The 18,896-nt window shown below is 41.4% G+C and overlaps 1 protein-coding gene across 1 annotated transcript in view; it reads right to left on the reverse strand.

Moving 5' to 3' along the window:
* NWD1 (NACHT and WD repeat domain containing 1) overlaps positions 1-383 on the reverse strand; it is a 49,820-nt gene extending 49,437 nt beyond the window's left edge. The window contains exon 1 of the mRNA XM_070737626.1: positions 300-383. Coding sequence (XP_070593727.1) covers positions 300-383 — 84 coding nt within the window. The remainder of the gene's footprint in view (positions 1-299) is intronic.
* Positions 384-18,896: the final 18,513 nt, after the last annotated feature.

Genomic DNA, 18,896 nt, shown 5'->3' on the forward strand with positions numbered 1-18,896 from the left:
TCGCAGGGTCTTAGGCAACCCCTGTGAAATGGTCATTCAACCCCCAAAGAGGTCCCGACAACCAGGTTGAGAACCACTGGTGTAGGATTTCCTGCCTAAGCAGGGGGTTGGACTAGAAGACCTCCAAGATTCCTTCCAACTCTGTTATTCTACTCTATTCTATTCTATTCCATTCCATTCCATTCCATTCTATTCTTTGCCAGAAAAACAAAAAAGAGTACAAGCTCAGTGAACACCAAAATCCCCACATTTCAATCCTGAGCTGCAAATGTTCTCCATAACTGCAACTTCCGGCTTACCTCGAACATCAAGCCATGCTTTTGGCAGAAGACTTGCACTTCTGGATATGCCATCTCCATCAAGGCTTCCCTTTCTGCTGCCATGTCTGCAAGGAAGAATTAGGTCCTTCGTTGTCAAACTTTGGACATCATCTCTCTGAATGGCAATGCCATTGTTTACTTTTGATCACATAATGCTGATACCCTCTCATCCCCAGTCTGGGCCTTAAATAGTGCTTTGTGTTCCTACGCACTGCAAAAGGTGTAATTTCTTGTGCTTATTTATTTATTTTCATTTATTTTATTTATTTATTTTATCCAATACACAATGAGAGTTTTAGTGGGTATAAATACATATATATATACACATAGTAAAATACATGATGAAGGTTATAGAGGAGATACTCATAGTAAAATATATCTTTGAAAGAATAGAAAAGAAGATATAGTAATAGAACAAAATGAAAGAATAGAAGAAGAGATATAGGAATAGAAGAAAGGTATAGGAGATATAGGAGAGCAATAGGACAGGGGACGGAAGGCACTCTAGTGCACTTGTACTCGCCCCTTACTGACCTCTTATGAATCTGGATGGGTCAACCGTAGATAATCTAAGGGTAAAGTGTTGGGGGTTTGGGGATGACACTATGGAGTTCGATAATGAGTTCCACGCTTCGACAACTCGGTTACTGAAGTCATATTTTTTACAGTCAAGTTTGGAGTGGTTAATATTAAGTTTAAATCTGTTGTGCACTCTTGTGTTGTTGTGGTTGAAGCTGAAGTAGTCACCGACAGGCAGGACGTTGCAGCATATGATCTTGTGGGCAATACCTAGATCATAGAAACATAGAACACTGACGGCAGAAAAAGACCTCATGATCCATCTAGTTCGCCCTTATACTATTTTCTTAGGATGGATATATGTTTATTCCAGGCATGTTTAAATTCAGTTACTGTGGATTTACCAACCATATCTGCTGGAAGTTTGTTCCAGGGATCTGCTACTCTTTCAGTAAAATAATATTTTCTCACGTTGCTTTTGATCTTTTCCCCAACTAACTTCAGATTGTGTCCCCTTGTTCTTGTGTTCACTTTCCTATTAAAAACACTACCCACCTGGACCTTATTTAACCCTTTAACATATTTAAATGTTTCGATCATGTCCTCCCTTTTCCTTCTGTCCTCCAGACTATAAAGATTGAATTCATTAAATCTTTCCTGACACATTTTATGCTTAAGACCTTCCACCATTCTTGTAGCCATTCAATTTTGTCAATATCTTTTTGTAGGCGAGGTCTCCAGAACTGAACACAGTATTCCAAATATGGTCTCACCAGCACTCTATATAGCGGGATCATAATCTCCCTCTTCCTGCTTGTTATAGCTCTAGCTATGCAGCCAAGCATCCTACTTGCTTTCCCTACTGCCTATCATGTTTAAGGCATCTTAGTTCTAGGCTTTCTAGGCCCAGGATTGAAAGTTTAGTCTCGTAGGGTATTCTATTTCGAGTGGAGGAGTGAAGGGCTCTTCTGGTGAAGTATCTTTGGACATTTTCAAGGGTGTTAATGCCTGAGATGCAATATGGGTTCCAAACAGATGAGCTGTATTCGAGGATGGGTCTGGCAAACGTTTTGTAAGCTCTGGTAAGCTTCAGCTGTCAGAGAGCTATAAACTGCACATTATTTTTTTTTTAAAAAAATCATGCTCTATGTTACTATTTTCAAGGAAATGTATTCATAAATTTCTGACGAAAATGTCAGTATTTTAGGTCAGAAAATGTTTCCTTATTTCTAGATTGTTGTGTCCTTGATTATTCTCCATCCGTTGTTTAATTATTTGATTTGTATTCCCACCCACCCACCCACTCAGATACAGTCACTTTGCCATCACTAATCACCCATTAGCATTCTCATACCATATAGATCTTTCTGCATTTTTTGGTGTTTTTCCCCCCACTGCTTGGATAAACTAAAGCAAATTTTGTGGGTTGTTATTCCTCTTCCCTTGTCAAACTGAAACTTTCCATAGTTCAGATCTTGGCTTAGGCACTTGGAATTTTGCATAGTATATTCCTAGAAGCCAAGCTGCTTCCTGAATCATCCTCCCAATACAATATTGTCGGGTTCTAGGGCCAGCTGGCTGGAGCCAATATGCAAATTAATTCATTTACATTTTCAGTCTTTAAGAGCACATAGCAATCCAGGTTCGAGGGAGGAGTGGGAGGAGGCTAGTGGATCTGGCTATTGAACTTTAATCACATGATCATAGTATAGCATGACATGTAGACTTATATACAATGATGGGCTCCTATGGGTATGGTCAGGTACGCAGTACCGGTAGCAAAATTTTGGTCAGGTATACAGTACTGGTAGCAAAATTTTGAATTTTTTTTCTGGGCTCTAGGTATGTTTTTCCTATCACAGTTGGAATGTGTATCCTTTTAGAAGAGCTGTGCATGCGTGTGTGCGTGTACATACACTGTTCTGCCGGGCTCTCTGATAGGAGCCTCCTGAAAATTCAAGGGTACAAATTTCAGACACACACACACATGTTTGAAAATTCAAAACAATGTTCTTTGTCACAAAATTCAAAAGAAACAAAGCACTCTTTTTGTATTGCAAAGAGCACTCTTCCCAAAATAACCGGGTAGTCTGCACAATTTCCCTTAAGCAGTCATTAAGTACTTAGCTAGCAGCTGTGAAGAAACTTCACACCCCTTCTTCTTCCAACGAAGTGACACACACACACACACACACACACACGTTGCTCTGCTTTGTTTTCCAAGTCGTGAAAAAGCAACAAGGTCCAGAAAACACAGGATTCCTGACGAACTCCGATCAGATATTCTTCCACAACGGCCAAACCCACATGCTGCTATTTATAGCAGCAGCTCTAATTACTTGAGCTACACCCAAACACAGGTGGCCTCCCTTATTTCCTGTAATGTGTTCTTACTTGGTCTCTTCTACGCATAATTCTGCGCTTGCGTGGGTCCAAAAAGTCATCATCTGAAGCTATAGAAGATAAGGGAGAGTGACTGCCTGGGCTGTGTGCCAAGCCCTCCTCTGCCGAGTCACTCCCACCTTCTTCTTCGTCCAAGGAAACTAAACTCTGAACTGATTCTGTCGGCAATAACACAGGCCTGTGACATGTTGAAGTTTCCCCTGCATCCACCTCCCCATTCCCTGGGGCAGGAGCTGGGCCAGAGCCAACCACAACATACACATACAAGTTTATATCGTAGATGATGTATATTTTTGTGTGCCTGTGGGTAATATGTATGTACACATATGGCATATTCATTGCCATTCACTCTGTGAATGGTAATGAATGTTTTCAATTATATTAGAACTTTCAGGGTTTTTGTAATTACATTAATTGGATCCAGATGTATTGTTGTTTTCTTTGATTTGTTGTGAGCTGCCCCGAGTCCTCGGAGAGGGGCGGCATACAAATCCAATAAATAAATAAATACATAGAATTAAATAGTATATTTTGGTTGTTCAGTAATAGTAAATAGAGAGGGACATTGGATCTCTTTGAGGGAAGGAGAGGCCAGGCACCCTAACCCGAACCCTTGACATGAGTGACATCAAGTTGGCCACCTTTAAGCCAGTCACATGATCTTTAAGCCGCTTCCCAGTCACATGATCGTCAAGCCACTCCCACCTGGTCACATGAGGGCGTGACTTATTTTGTGGGTGTGGCCCACCCAACGCACTGTGAAGCGGTATATACCGGAAAGTCTAAATGCTACAATGCTATGTTGCAAAAACGAGGGCAGTTCTCCCTGCTTGATTTACAACATGACTGGTTTTATGATGTGGCTGGGTGGCAGTACCAGAGCAGTGATGGGCTACCAAAATTTTTACTACCACACTGTGGCCGTGGCTTATGCATTTTGTTTCAACATTTTCAATGGAAAGCCCACTGCAATAATATAGCCAAGAAGACTTCAAGAGTTGTAAACCTAATCCTACGTAGCTTCCGCTCTGGCAAGCTCACACTACTTACCAGAGCTTACAAAACTTTTGCCAGACCCATCCGCGAATACAGCTCATCCGTTTGGAACCCATATCGCGTCTCAGACTTCAACACCCTTGAAAATGTCCAAAGATACTTCACCAGAAGAGCCCTTCACTCCACTACTCGAAATAGAATACCCTATGAGGCTAGACTTTCAATCCTGGGCCTAGAAAGTTTAGAACTAAGACGCCTTAAACAAGATCTAAGTATTGCCCACAAGATCATATGCTGCAATGTCTTGCCTGTCGGCAACTACTTCATCTTCAACCACAACAACACAAGAGCACACAACAGATTTAAACTTAATGTTAACCGCTCCAAACTTGACTGTAAAAAATATGACTTCAGTAACTGAGTTGTCGAAGCGTGGAACACATTACCGGACTCCATAGTGTCATCCCCAAACCCCCAACACTTTACCCTTAGATTATCTACGGTTGACCTATCCAGATTCCTAAGAGTTCAGTAAGGGGCGAGTACAAGTGCACTAGAGTGCCTTCCGTCCCCTGTCCTATTGCTCTCCTATATCTCCTATACCTTTCTTCTATTCCTATATCTCTTCTTCTATTCTTTCATTGATATGTTCTATTACTATACCTTCTTTTCTATTATTTCTTAGATATATTTTACTATGAGTATCTCCTCTATAACCTTCATCATGTATTTTACTATGTGTATATAGATATATACCCACTAAAACCTTCATTGTGTATTGGACAAATTAAATAAATAAATAAATAAATAAATAAATAAATCACTACCCCACTGCGTTCCCCTCCCTCCAGGCAGTAGCCCACCCCTGTACCAGAGTGATAACTGATGCAATTCTGTTTAAACCAGGAGCGTCCAACCTTGGCCATTTTAACACATGGACTTCAACTCCCAGAATTCCCCAACCAGCCATCTTGAGTGGGGAATTCAGGTAGTTGAAATCCACAAGTCTTAAAGTTGCCAAAGGTTGGACAGCCATGGTTTAAACCACGCCTTTGAGTAAATATGTCTCCTGAATTGGACAGATAATTAAAACTATAAAAATGCAAATGCTTCTAAGTGCAATACTTGTAGTCACTTACTTTGTCCTTAACGCACGAACGCACACAAACACACACACACACACACACACCAGAGCAAAATACTTTCACTGATACCCTGACAGGCACATGTCCACTGCAACAACATCGCCAAGAAGGCTTCAAGAGTTGTTAATCTAATCCTACGTAGCTTCTGCTCTGGAAATCTCACACTACTTACCAGAGCTGACAAAACTTTTGCCAGACCCATCCTAGAATACAGCTCATCTGTTTGGAACCCATATCGCATCTCAGACATTAATACCCTTGAAAATGTCCAGAGATACTTCACCAGAAGAGCCCTTCACTCCACTACTCGAAATAGAATACCCTATGAGGCTAGACTTTCAATCCTGGGCCTAGAAAGTTTAGAACTAAGACGCCTTAAACAAGATCTAAGTATTGCCCACAAGATCATATGCTGCAATGTCTTGCCTGTCGGCAACTACTTCATCTTCAACCACAACAACACAAGAGCACACAACAGATTTAAACTTAATGTTAACCGCTCCAAACTTGACTGTAAAAAATATGATGAGCCCTTCACTCCTCCTCCCATAACAAAATACCATACAAAACTAGACTTACAATCCTGGGCCTAGAAAACTTAGAACGAAGACGCCTTAAACATGATCTAAAGTATTGCCCACAAGATTATATGCGGCAATGTCCTGCCAATCAACAACTACTTCAGCTTCAACCACAACAACACAAGAGCACATAACAGATTCAAGCTCAATATTAATCGCTCCAAACTTGACTGTAAAAAATACGACTTTAGTAAAAGAGTTGTTGAAGCGTGGAACTCACTACCGGACTCCGTAGTATCATCTCCTAACCCCCAACATTTTACCCTTAGACTGTCCACGGTTGACCTCTCCAGATTCCTAAGAGGTCAGTAAGGGGCGTGCATAAGTGCACTAGCGTGCCTTCCGACCCCTGTCCTATTGCCTCTCCTATATCCCATATATCTTCTCTTCTATCCCTATATCTTTCTTCTATTCTCTCATTGATTATTTTATCCTATAATCTCTCTTCTATTCTTTCTCCAATTCTATTTCCTCGAAGGTGTCCTCTATTACCTTCATTGTGTATTATTGTGCATTGGACAAAATAAATAAATAAATAAATAAATAAATAAATAAATAAATAAATAAATAAATAAATAAATAAATAAATAAATAAAATGTCCCATTTAAAATAACGAAAAGAAAAAAAGACTTGGTGATTCAGAGCTAATGCATGCAATCTTCTGCAGCCCTATGCAGATTGGGTGAATCAGCTAAAACAGTCAACTGATTTACATTTTAAATTTAGTGGCTTAGTTTTAAAAAGTTATGGGTGCTCAGTCAGAAATCAATTTACTTAATTATCGCTAAAGTGCGGATAGTAACCCTCGTTGCTCTTCCTATCTCCAGCCTGCACTCGCATTATCTACCACTTCATCTGCAGATGTTCCATATTGGTTATGGTAGCCCCAATTCGGAAAGCGTTTGAAAACCACCAATAAATGTTATTAAAAGCAATAAGCTTACAGGAACTAATTTTCTACAGATCGGATCAGATCAAACCAAGGGAGTTGAAATATGCTGTTCATCCAATTTCCCTGCATTTTCACAGTCTCCTTTTGGGGGGGGGGTTACTTTTCTCCTTAGAATAAAAACATATACAAATAAAAAACACTGCATCAATTCACAACAATATATATATGTGTAAAATGTTCTTTTCTAATAGACACTTAATGGAGCATCTTAGTTTTCTTCTTCCTTTAATCAATCAAAACTTCCTCCTTGCAGCATTTTTAAAAAATTAATATATTTAAATTAAAATTTAAAAATGCCTAACAGTATATAGATATAAATTTTTCTTATCCACTAATTAAAAAAAGAAGAAAACTATTACCTCACTCCAACAGTTAAAATGATTAAAAGATAAGAATAAAATTTATATATGCAAAGTAACATACACACACCCTCTTAAATCTATTGTTATTTAGGGCTACCACCATTTCGTCATCTGGGTTTCTATCTTCTAATTTCTAATTCTTAAGCATCACTTCCAAAATAATTATTCCTTTTAGCTATTTTTAACTTCCACCCATTCATAAAACTTCCCCAATTTTTTATAATATTCCAAATCTTCTTTGTCTTTAAATTTAAGGGTACCGGTAAGTTTATTCATTTCCACACAGTCCATAATCTTTCTTAGTATTTCTTTTCCCAGTCTCCTTAATAGCTTAGTTACCTGGGGTTGAACTCAAGAAGATTCTGAGAAGATTGGGGGGCCAGGGGCTTGGGAAAGAACCCCACTTCCCCTGAATAAGGTCCTGGAGCGGATCCGTTTGGTGGCTCATGCTGAATTCTGCTTGTGTTGGCAACTGGCTGATTCCTTCTTTTACAAGAAGCAAAATTGTGTCCAGACACCACCAATCAATGTGAGTAAAACTTCACTTGCTTCTGAAGAACTTAAACCAAACTGCCTAGAAAGTCCAGGGGGACAACGGTGGGCTCTTCGGGGAACAGATTGCCATGACTACCGCTGTTTGTGAACAAGGGAGAGCCCCAGAGTCTACGGTGCGACGCCATCAATTGATACTCACCTGGGAAAGATTCTGCAAGCCAAGATGGATCAGACACACTTATTTCTGCCTGACTGATGCAAGCTTGCGACTGTTTATAATAATAATAACAGAGTTGGAAGGGACCTTGGAGGTCTTCTAGTCCAACCCCCTGCTTAGGCAGGAAACCCTACACTACTTCAGACAGATGGTTATCCAATGGAGTCCTAGGAGATGGGCGGTATAGAAATCAAATAAATAAATAAATAAATAAATAAATATAAATAAAAAATAAATAAAAAAATAAATAATAAATAAATAATAAATAAATAAATAAATAAATAAATAAATCAATCAATCAATCAATCTAGAAACATAGAAACCTAGAAACCTAGAAGACTGATGGCAGAAAAAGACCTCATGATCCATCCAGTCTGCCCTTATACTATTTCCTGTATATTTATCTTAGGATGGATATATCTTTATCCCAGGCATGTTTAAATTCAGTTTCTGTGGATTTACCAACCACGTCTGCTGGAAGTTTGTTCCAAGGATCTACTACTCTTTCAGTAAAATAATATTTTCTCATGGTGCCTTTGATCTTTCCCCCAACTAACTTCAGATTGTGTCCCCTTGTTCTTGTGTTGACTTTCCTGTTAAAAACACTTCCCACCTGAACCTTATTTAACCCTTTGACATATTTAAATGTTTCGATCACATCCCCCCTTTTCCTTCTATCCTCCAGACTATACAGATTGAGTTCATTAAGTCTTTCCTGATACGTTTTATGCTTAAGACCTTCCACCATTCTTGTAGCCCGTCTTTGGACCCGTTCAATTTTGTCAATATATTTTTGTAGGTGAGGTCTCCAGAACTGAACACAGTACTCCAAATGTGGTCTCACCAGCGCTCTATATAGCGGGATCACAATCTCCCTCTTCCTGCTTGTTATACCTCTAGCTATGCAGCCAAGCATCCTACTTGCTTTTCCTACCGCCCGACCACACTGCTCACCCATTTTGAGGCTGTCAGAAATCACTACCCCTAAATTCTTCTCTTCTGAAGTTTTTGCTAACACAGAACTGCCAATACAAGACTCAGATTGAGGATTCCTTTTCCCCAAGTGCATTATTTTACATTTGGAAACATTAAATTGTAGTTTCCATTGCTTTCAATCTGCTTAAAAACTTACAGTGTTGGAGTATTCCCAACTTTTGGAGGCAAGCTGTTCCACTGGTTAATTGTTCTAACTGTCAGGAATTTTTTCCTTAGTTCTAAGTTACTTCTTTCCTTATTTAGTTTAGTCCACTGTCTGTTGTGGTTGGCTCTGGCCCAGCTCCTGCCCCAGGGAATGGGGAGGTGGATGCAGGGGAAACTTCAACATGTCACAGGCCTGTGTTATTGCCGACAGAATCAGATCAGAGTTTAGTTTCCTCGGACAAAGAAGAAGGTGGGAGTGACTCAGCAGAGGAGGGCTTGGCACACAGCCCAGGCAGTCCATCTTCCTTATCTTCTATAGCTTCAGATGATGACATGTTGGACCCATGCAAGCGCAGAATTATGCGTAGAAGAGACCAAGTAAGAACATATTACAAGAAATAAGGGAGGCCACCTGTGTTTGGGTGGGGCTCCAGTAATTAGAGCTGCTGCTATAAATAGCAGCATGTGGGTTTGGCCGTTGTGGAAGAATATCTGATCGGAGTTCGTCAGGAATCCTGTGTTTTCTGGACCTTGTTGCTTTTTCACGACTTGGAAAACAAAGCAGAGCAACGTGTGTGTGTGTGTGTGTGTGTGTGTGTGTGTGTGTGTGTGTGACTTCGTTGGAAGAAGAAGGGGTGTGAAGTTTCTCCACAGCTGCTGGCTAAGTACTTAATGACTGCTTAAGGGACATTGTACAGACTATCTGGTTGTTTTGGGAAGAGTGCTCTTTGCAATACAAAAAGAGTGCTTAGTTTATTTTGACTTTTGTGATAAAGAACATGGTTTTGAATTTTCAAACGTGTGTGTGTGTGTCTGAAATTTGTATCCTTGAATTTTCGGGAGGCTCCTATCAGAGAGCCCGGCATAACACTGTCCATTGTCCATCTCCTTCTTTGGGTATATCTCCCTCAACTACTTGGAACTTGGAGTTTGTTCATCATTGATATTCATACTTTTATTGGTCCTACAGTTACAATGTAATTTCCACATCTCCTGTTCATTCCTTCTAAAGGTCATTTGCACATGGGCTTGTGATACATTCCCATATTTGTAGGGGAGTAGATCTTCTCCTTTTATAAGAACAGGGGTCTTGTTTTTTTTACAGAAACAGGGTTATTTGAGGCAATTAGGATATTAGAAACATAGAAACATAGAAGACTGACAGCAGAAAAAGACTTCCTGGTCCATCTAGTCTGCCCTTATACTATTTCCTGTATTTTATCTTACAATGGATATATGTTTATCCCAGGCATGTTTAAATTCAGTTACTGTGGATTGACCAACGATGTCTGCTGGAAGTTTGTTCCAAGGATCTACTACTCTTTCAATAATATAATATTTTCTCATGTTGCTTTTGATCTTTCCCCCACTAAATTCAGATTGTGTCCCCTTGTTCTTGTGTTCACTTTCCTATTAAAAACACTTCCCTCCTGAACCTTATTTAACCCTTTAACATATTTAAATGTTTTGATCATGTCCCCCCTTTTCCTTCTGTCCTCCAGACTATATTGGGCATTCACAACGTCTGGAGGAAAGCTGTTCCACTGATCAACCGTTCTGACTGTCAGGAAATTTCTCCTGAGTTCTAAGTTGCTTCTCTCCTTGTTTAGTTTCCACCCATTGCTTCTTGTTCTACCCTCAGGTGCTTTGGAGATTAGGTTGACTCCTTCTTCTTTGTGGCAACCCCTGAGATACTGGAACACTGCTATCCTGTCTCCCCTGGTCCTTTTTTTCATTAAACTAGCCATGTAACCGTTCTTCATATGTTTTAGCCTCCAGTCCCCTAATCACCTTTGTTGCTCTTCTCTGTATTTCTAGAGTCTCAATAGAGTCTTATATTGCAGGAGCAGCTGTTAATGGCATGACTAGGACTTGACCCCTGGGCTTTGGCCTGGGACTCCACAAACAACGGTGTGTGTGTGCCTTGAGTTAGTATTGTCCCTTGGCAACTACCCAGATTTGCTCCCATAGCTTCCATGGCAAGATTTTTCAGGAATGGTTTGCCACTGCTTTCTTTCTAGGACTGAGAGAGAGTAGCTGTGTTAAGGTCACCCAGCTGGCTTTGTGCTAAAACAGGGCTAGAACCAGTGACGGGCCACCATCACCGGCACTCCCAAAATGCAACTGGCATGTGTGCACTTGTGGCACATGCTTCTGGCATGAACGTGCACTCCCGCCACATGATTCCGCTTCCTGTGCATGTGCAGAAGCCAAATCTCACAGTAAGACACTTGCGCACAGTAGATTTTGCCAGTTTTCACCCCTTTTTTTGCTTCGGCACATGCGCAAAAGCAAAAAAAGGCTGAAAATCGGCGAAAATAAGGTAAGAGCCCTCCAGATTCTGCCCCTCCCATTCCAAACTCTGCGTCCTATACCTGCTGCTCACAGTCTGCCGACCCGGCTACGCCGCTCGCGGCCTACCTGCCTGACCCTGTTCCTTGTGGCGACTCTCTCTTTCATGGCCTGCCCACCTGACCCAGCCGCTCATGGCGGTTCCTGAAGGCATGCAGCCCTCCTTCAGTGGGTCGACCTCTAGGGAGGCACAGCATGCCATGATTGCCACATCAGAATGAAGCGACAGAGAAAGTTTTCTCGATGAGGCGACCTCGTATGTATCAAGACCTCTCCTTTTATTGTATTTCACTTTTCCTGACATGTGGTACAGAATAACCAATCCGCGAACGCCGCATACATTAAGCCATCCTCCAACTACTATTCACTCTTGCACCATGTAAGGCAAGCTTCTCATGACTTCCCTATAGATAATTAACGGAAGCTCCATTCTATGCCTTTTCCTGGATTGTGTATTTGCAAAGGAATGTGAGTAAGGCATGTATTTCCTTATATGGAAGTTAGCTATAGGTTTTCTTCATGTTGTATATCAGTTAATTATTTCCCCTGTGGTCACGGATTCGGCAGGATGCTTACTCAGCCTGGACTTTGCTGCCCCTTCTATAGAGGAAGAATAAGGTTTTATTCAGCGCCTATTTAGGCTAGAATATCATTCTTCAGCAATATTCCATTCCAAATTTCAGTGCTTATAAACCTATGATTACAACAGGTTCCCCCATTCACAGCCTGCCCGCCTGACACCACCGCTCTCAACGGCTTCGCCACTGGCGGGTCGCCTGCCTGGCCCCACCGCTCGGAGCTTCTGCCTCGGCTTTGCTGTGCTGCAAAGATGGCGGGGAGCAGGCTGGGCAGCCCCGAACTCTGGCCACGCAGCCTTCTCTGTGCTCTTTCATGCCGTGGGCATCTGTCGGCATGACGATGGTGCCCCGAGCAAGTTGTGGCCTTCAGGAGCACAGCACTGTGCAGCAACTGAAATCTCGTGAGAACATCCTTCCGGCAGCGCGATTTCGGAGAAAATGGCCGATTTCTTTGCTTCTGTGCATGCGCGGAGGCAAAACACTGGTGATTTTACCAGAATTGCGCCATTTGCATGTGCATGGTGCATGCACAGCCAGTGGTAATGGAGCTGTGTGCGCATCTCTATTTCCAGTACTTGAGCGGCGACCCCCCGTTCCGGGTAGGGCCCACCTCTGGCTAGAACCAATGGTGGGTTCCACTTACTATTGCCCCTTGTGCACATTATGATGTTTTGCGCACGTCACCTCGTGCGATTTCACATCCACTCATGCATATGAGGGGATGTCACAGAGAGGAGGGGATCACTTTATTCTTCAGGGCACCAGAGGGCCGGACGAGGAACAACGGCTGGAAGCTGACCAAGGAGAGATTCAACATGGATATAAGGAGAAACTTCCTGATGGTCAGAGCGATCAACCAATGGAACAACCTACCAGCGGACGTTGTGAACTCCAACACTCTGGACATTTTAAAGAGAAGATTGAACTGCCACTTGACTGGTGTACTATAGGGTTCCTGCTTGGGCAGGGGGTTGAACTCGATGGCCTTCATGGTCCCTTTCAACTCTAACAATAAATAAATAAATAAAAATTTCACTTCTGCTCATGTTCCAAAAGTAGATTCAGCCCAAAACACATCTGAGGAGCTGATCAGCTTGGCTTCAGGAAAGAAATAGAAACATAGAAACATAGAAGACTGACGGCAGAAAAAGACCTCATGTCCATCTAGTCTGCCCTTATACTATTTCCTGTATTTTATCTTACAATGGATATATGTTTATTCCAGGCATGTTTAAATTCAGTTACTGTAGATTTACCAACCACGTCTGCTGGAAGTTTGTTCCAAGGATCTACTACTCTTTCAGTGAAATAATATTTTCTCACGTTGCTTTTGATCTTTCCCCCAACTAACTTCAGATTGTGTCCCCTTGTTCTTGTGTTCACTTTCCTATTAAAACACTTCCCTCCTGAACCCTATTTAACCCTTTAACATATTTAAATGTTTCGATCATGTCCCCCCTTTTCCTTCTGTCCTCCAGACTATACAGATAAAAGTGAGTTTTAATCTGGGGGTGGGCCGGAGGGCTTTTTTCAAGAACGAGGACAAGCCATCCAAAGCACAGGAAAATCGGCCGAAAATTCAGAGAAAAAGATGGTGGCACAGACAGAACCAGATTTGTGATGCTCAAATTACATCACCAGCAGTATTCTGAATAACTTTTAGGCACCTAAGCGAGGATTAAAGCTAAGAAAACATGGCTGAGAGGATCCTTGACTCCCCCCGGTGACATTTCATCATGTAGCACTCAAAAAAAAGATTTTGGTTTGTTTTTTTTAAGACTGTCTGCCAGATTACTTATGCAACCATTTCCCTGGCTTCCTTTCTGGCAAGGAATTCAAAGAAATTTGGTGGTGGTGGGAGGAACCTAATTATTGGATTATTGTTGTTTGGATTATGCAATGAGAGCTACCTTCCTGTTTTGGATCACAACTATGTTTATTTTGAATATCATATTAACAGCTTCTACCCCGTGTTTCTCCGAAAGTAAGACAGTGTCTTACTTTCTTTTTATCCCCAAAAGCCCCACTATGTCTTACTTTCGGGGTATGTCTTATATTGGAAAACTCCCCACTGGCGACCTCCCTACCTCCCTTTTATTTTAAACATGTTTCTGACCTGCGGGATGGCTCCAGCTGCGGCTTCTGCTGCCACTTCCATGGATTACAATGGAGATTTCCAAGCTGGTTATCAGGAAATCGACGGCATCAATTTGGGTTACTTGCAGATTAACGGCATGAAGATTAGCGGTGCGCAGATTAGCGGCGCGCAGATAGATGAGAGGGAGGCAGCAATACCCCCGTGTTTCCCCGAAAGTAAGACATATGTCTTACTTTCGGGGTACGGCTTATATTAGCCGACCCCCCTGAAACCCCCGATATGTCTTACAATCGGGGGGGTCTTACTATCGGGGAAACAGGGTAAGCTGCGCTAATGTGGTGGGAAGAGAAGGGTTGGGTTTTTTTGAAAAAAGGGAGAGGACTGGACCGCAACAACACACAACCGATATTGGGAATAACTTCTTCAATTTTGTGCACTAGCAGATTCCTACCGGAATGGTAGGGAACCCCGCACCGGTACTAAAAGTTGACAAGACCCTACAGACAACACTCACTTCGTAAAAGACCTTGGAATACTCATATCAAATGACATAAATGTCAAAGCCCACTGCAACAACATCACCAAAAGGCTTTAAGAGTTGTTAACCTAATCCTACATAGTTTCTGCTTCGGTAATCTCACTCTATTAACCAGAGCATACGAAACTTTCACCAGACCAGTCCTCAAATACAGCTCATCTCTCTGGAACCAACACCGCACTTTGGATATATATTCCAGAAAATAAATATTTGGATAAATATTCTAGAAAATGTCCAGAGATACTTTAATAGAAGAGCCTTCCACTCCTCCACTCGAATACCCTACTCAACTAGACTTACAATCCTAGGTTTAGAAAGCTTAGAGCTACATCGCCTTAAACACGACCTAATCATAGCCCATAAAATCATCTGCTACAATGTCCTTCCTGTCAACGACTACTTCAGCTTCAACCGCAACAACACACAAGCACACAACAGATACAAACTTAAAGTAAGCTGCACCAAACTCGACTGCAGGAAATATGACTTTAGTAACCGAGTAGTTGATGCATGGAACTCACTACCTGACTCTGTAGTATCATCACCTAACCCCCAAAACTTTACCCTTAGACTATCCACTCTTGACCTCTCCCGATTCCTAAGAGGCCAGTAAGGGGTGTGAGTAAGTGCACCAGCGTGCCTTCCATCCCTTATCCTAATTTATTTATTTTTATTTATTTATTTATTTATTTATTTATTTATTTTGTCCAATACATAATGAGAGTTTTATTGGGTATATATATACACATAGTAAAATACATGATGAAATTTATAGAGGAGATACTCATAGTAAAATATATCTATGAAAGAATAGAAAAGAAGATATAGTAATAGAACATATCAATGAAAGAATAGAAGAAGAGATATAGGAATAGAAGAAAGGTATAGGAGATATAGGAGTTTCTCTCTTACTACTATCATGTATATAAACATTGTTATATCTTTGTATACTACCAATATGTACTTGACTGACTGACTAAATAAATAAATAAATAAATAAATAATCCGAACTCTGGAGATTTGCAGCAACCAAGCACTAGAGGGCGCTGTCGGGTTGTTTGCAAGAGTATCTGGAAGGGTACTCAGAAGTTTTTCACTACAGTAGTTGCTTGTCATTCATAAAGGGCATTGCAATGGGTGGAACCCAGCAATAGGAATTCCCTTGGCAGACACAGAGTTAAAAATTAGTTTTCTTGCAAGGGAAGAATACTGGTGGGTGTTTAGCCCCTGAGGGCAGGACAAGAAGCATTGGATGGAGACATTTCTTGACAAAACAATTAATCTGTGGAACGATTTGCCACCAGACGTTGTGGCTGCTCCAACACTGGAGGTTTTAAAGAAAAGATTGCATTGCCATTTGTTTGAAATGGTATATGATTTCCTGCCTGAGCAGTGTTCTGTCGTGCTCTCTGGTAGACTTCTCCCAAAAATTCACAGGTACAAATTTCAGACACACACACATTTGAAAATTCAAAACAATGTTCTTTATAATGAAAATTCACTTAAACCAAGCCCTCTTTTGGTATAGCAAAGAGCACTGGTCTCCAAACAAACTGGTAATTTGTACAAGTCCCTTATCAGTTCTGTGATACTTAGCTTGCAGCTGTGAGGCAATTCACAGACCTTCTTCTTTCACAAAGTGAAACACACTTTGCTCTGGTTTAGTTTCAAAGCGGGGAAAAATCAGCACACAAAAGGTCAAAGTCAGTAAAGCAGTCACAAAACACAACGATCAGATAATCCTCCACAATGGCCAAACCCACAGTCTACTCTTTATAGCAACCTCACTAATTACCACAGCCCCACCCAACCACAGGTGGCCTCATTTTCTTTGATAATAATCTCTCAGTTGTTGCTGCCTGTGCATCGCTCTCCGCATGCGTGGCTGTATCAATAACTCTTGTTCTGAATCCAAGGAGGAGCTAGATAATTGATCTCCTTCTGAGCTGTCTGCCACACTCTCCTCCTCCCTGTCACTCATGTCTTCTTGGTCAGAGGAGACTTCATCAGCAGATTCCACCGGAGGCAAAACAGGCCTGCAGCATGTGGATGTCTCCCCCACATCCACAGTCCTTGGGGCAGGAGCTGGGCCAGAGCTAACCACAACAAGCAGAGGGTTGGATTAGATCAGTGATTTTCAACCTTTTTTGAGCTGCGGCACATTTTTTACATATACAAAATCATGGGGCACATTGAGCGGGGGGGGAGTGGGGGGGGTGTAAAAAAGTTTGGACAAAAAAATTCTCTCTCTCTCTCTCTTCCTCCCTTTTACCCTATTTCTCTCCCTCTTTGTATCTCTTCCTTCCTTCCTCTCTCTCTCCATCCCTCTTTCTTTCTCTCTTCCTTCCTTCCTCTTTTTTGCTCTCTTTCTATCTCTCCCTCCTTCCCTGCCTCTCTTTCTCTCTCTCTCTTGCTTTCTTTCTCTTTCTCTCTTGCTTTCTTTCTCTCTCTCTCTCTTTCTCTCTTGCTTTCTTTCTCTCTCTTTCTCTCTTGCTTGCTTTCTCTCTCTTTCTCTTTCTCTCTTGCTTTCTTTCTTTTTCTCTCTCTTGCTGAGCTTCGCGGCACACCTGACCATGTCTTGCGGCACACTAGTGTGCCACGGCACACTGGTTGAAAAACACTGGATTAGATGACCTTCAAGTCCTTTCCAACTCTGTTATTCTGTTAAAGTCTGTTAAAGACATTTCTAGCAGTATGTGAGAGAGGTAGATGATTGGGCAAATGGATAAAAAGGTAGGTGGGAAGGGTGGGAGAGAGAGTTGAGAGAGAGAGAGAGAGGAAAGCGCGAGAGAAAACAGAGAGAGATCTGAAGAAGTCAAGGTAGGTTCAGAAAAGGCTTAGCTGATATTTCCTCCCCCTTATCTGCCTTAGCCCCAAAGTTTGCTTCTTGTCAACAAGTTCAGATCTACTTGGCTTATTATTATTATTATTATTATTATTATTATTATTATTATTATTATTATGTCAGTACAACACAGCAAACGAGATCACTATGCTGGATTTCGTATTTCATCACCAGTCGGGCGCTTCCCAAGCACCTAGGATTGCATGATGTAGCGGCGAATTATGTTTGCTGATCCCAGTAAAGCGGCCTTTTGCAATTGACAGATGGAGATTTTGTCAATTCCAAAGGTTTTCAAATGTCCACTGAGATCCTTTGGTACTGTGCCCAGCATGCCAAGTGCCACTGGGACCACTTTCACTGGCTTATGCCAGAGTTGTTGCAGCTCGATTTTTAGATCTTCGTATTTCACTAATTTCTCTAGCTGCTTCTCCTCAATTCTGCTGTCTCCTGGGATTGCGATGTCGATGATCCATACTTTCTTTTTCTCCATGATCACAATGTCTGGTGTGTTGTGCTTCAGAATTCAGTCAGTCTGAAGTCGGAAGTCCCACAGTAGTTTTGCTTGCTCATTTTCGACCACTTTTTCGGGCTTATGATCCCACCCGTTCTTTGCCACTGGTCAATGGTAGTTCCGGCACAAATTCCAGTGGATCATCTGTGCCACAGCATCATGTCTATGCTTGTAGTCAGTCTGTGCGATCTTTTTGCAGCAGCTGAGTATGTGATGATGATGATTATTATTATTATTATTATTATTATTATTATTATTATTATTATTATTATTTAGACTTGTATGCCGCCCTTCTCCGAAGACTAGAGGTGGCTCACAGGGTACAATACAAAAATAATGTGTATACAAATCTAATTAATTAAAACTATAAGCTAAGATCCCACTACGTTAAAAACAGCTAATCAATGGTTAGAAAAGACATATTTTATTTATTTATTTTGTCCAGTATGTATTCTTTGTATACAAAGATATATTAATGTAGGTCTTGGCATATTCGGGTTTCTTCCCGTGTAAGTTTCAGAGATTCCTGGCGACGTTTCGATGAGGTCCCCTTCTTCATCTTCAGGCTGGTACTTTTGGTTTTGTGTTCAGGTGAACAAAAGCACAAAGCCAAAAACACCAGCCTGAAGATGACGAGTGGGACCTCATCGAAATGTCGCCAGGAATCTCTGAAACTTACACGGGAAGAAACCCGAATATGCCAAGACCTTCATACTTGTACCCGTGAAAATCTACAAAAACAGATATAACAATGTTTATATATATGATACTAGTAAGAGAAAAACATAAGGACAAGGGATGGTAGGCACGCTGGTGCACTTGTGTATGCCCCTTTAAAAAATC

Source organism: Erythrolamprus reginae, chromosome 1, assembly GCF_031021105.1.
Source record: "Erythrolamprus reginae isolate rEryReg1 chromosome 1, rEryReg1.hap1, whole genome shotgun sequence".
NCBI classification, from domain to species: domain Eukaryota; kingdom Metazoa; phylum Chordata; class Lepidosauria; order Squamata; family Dipsadidae; genus Erythrolamprus; species Erythrolamprus reginae.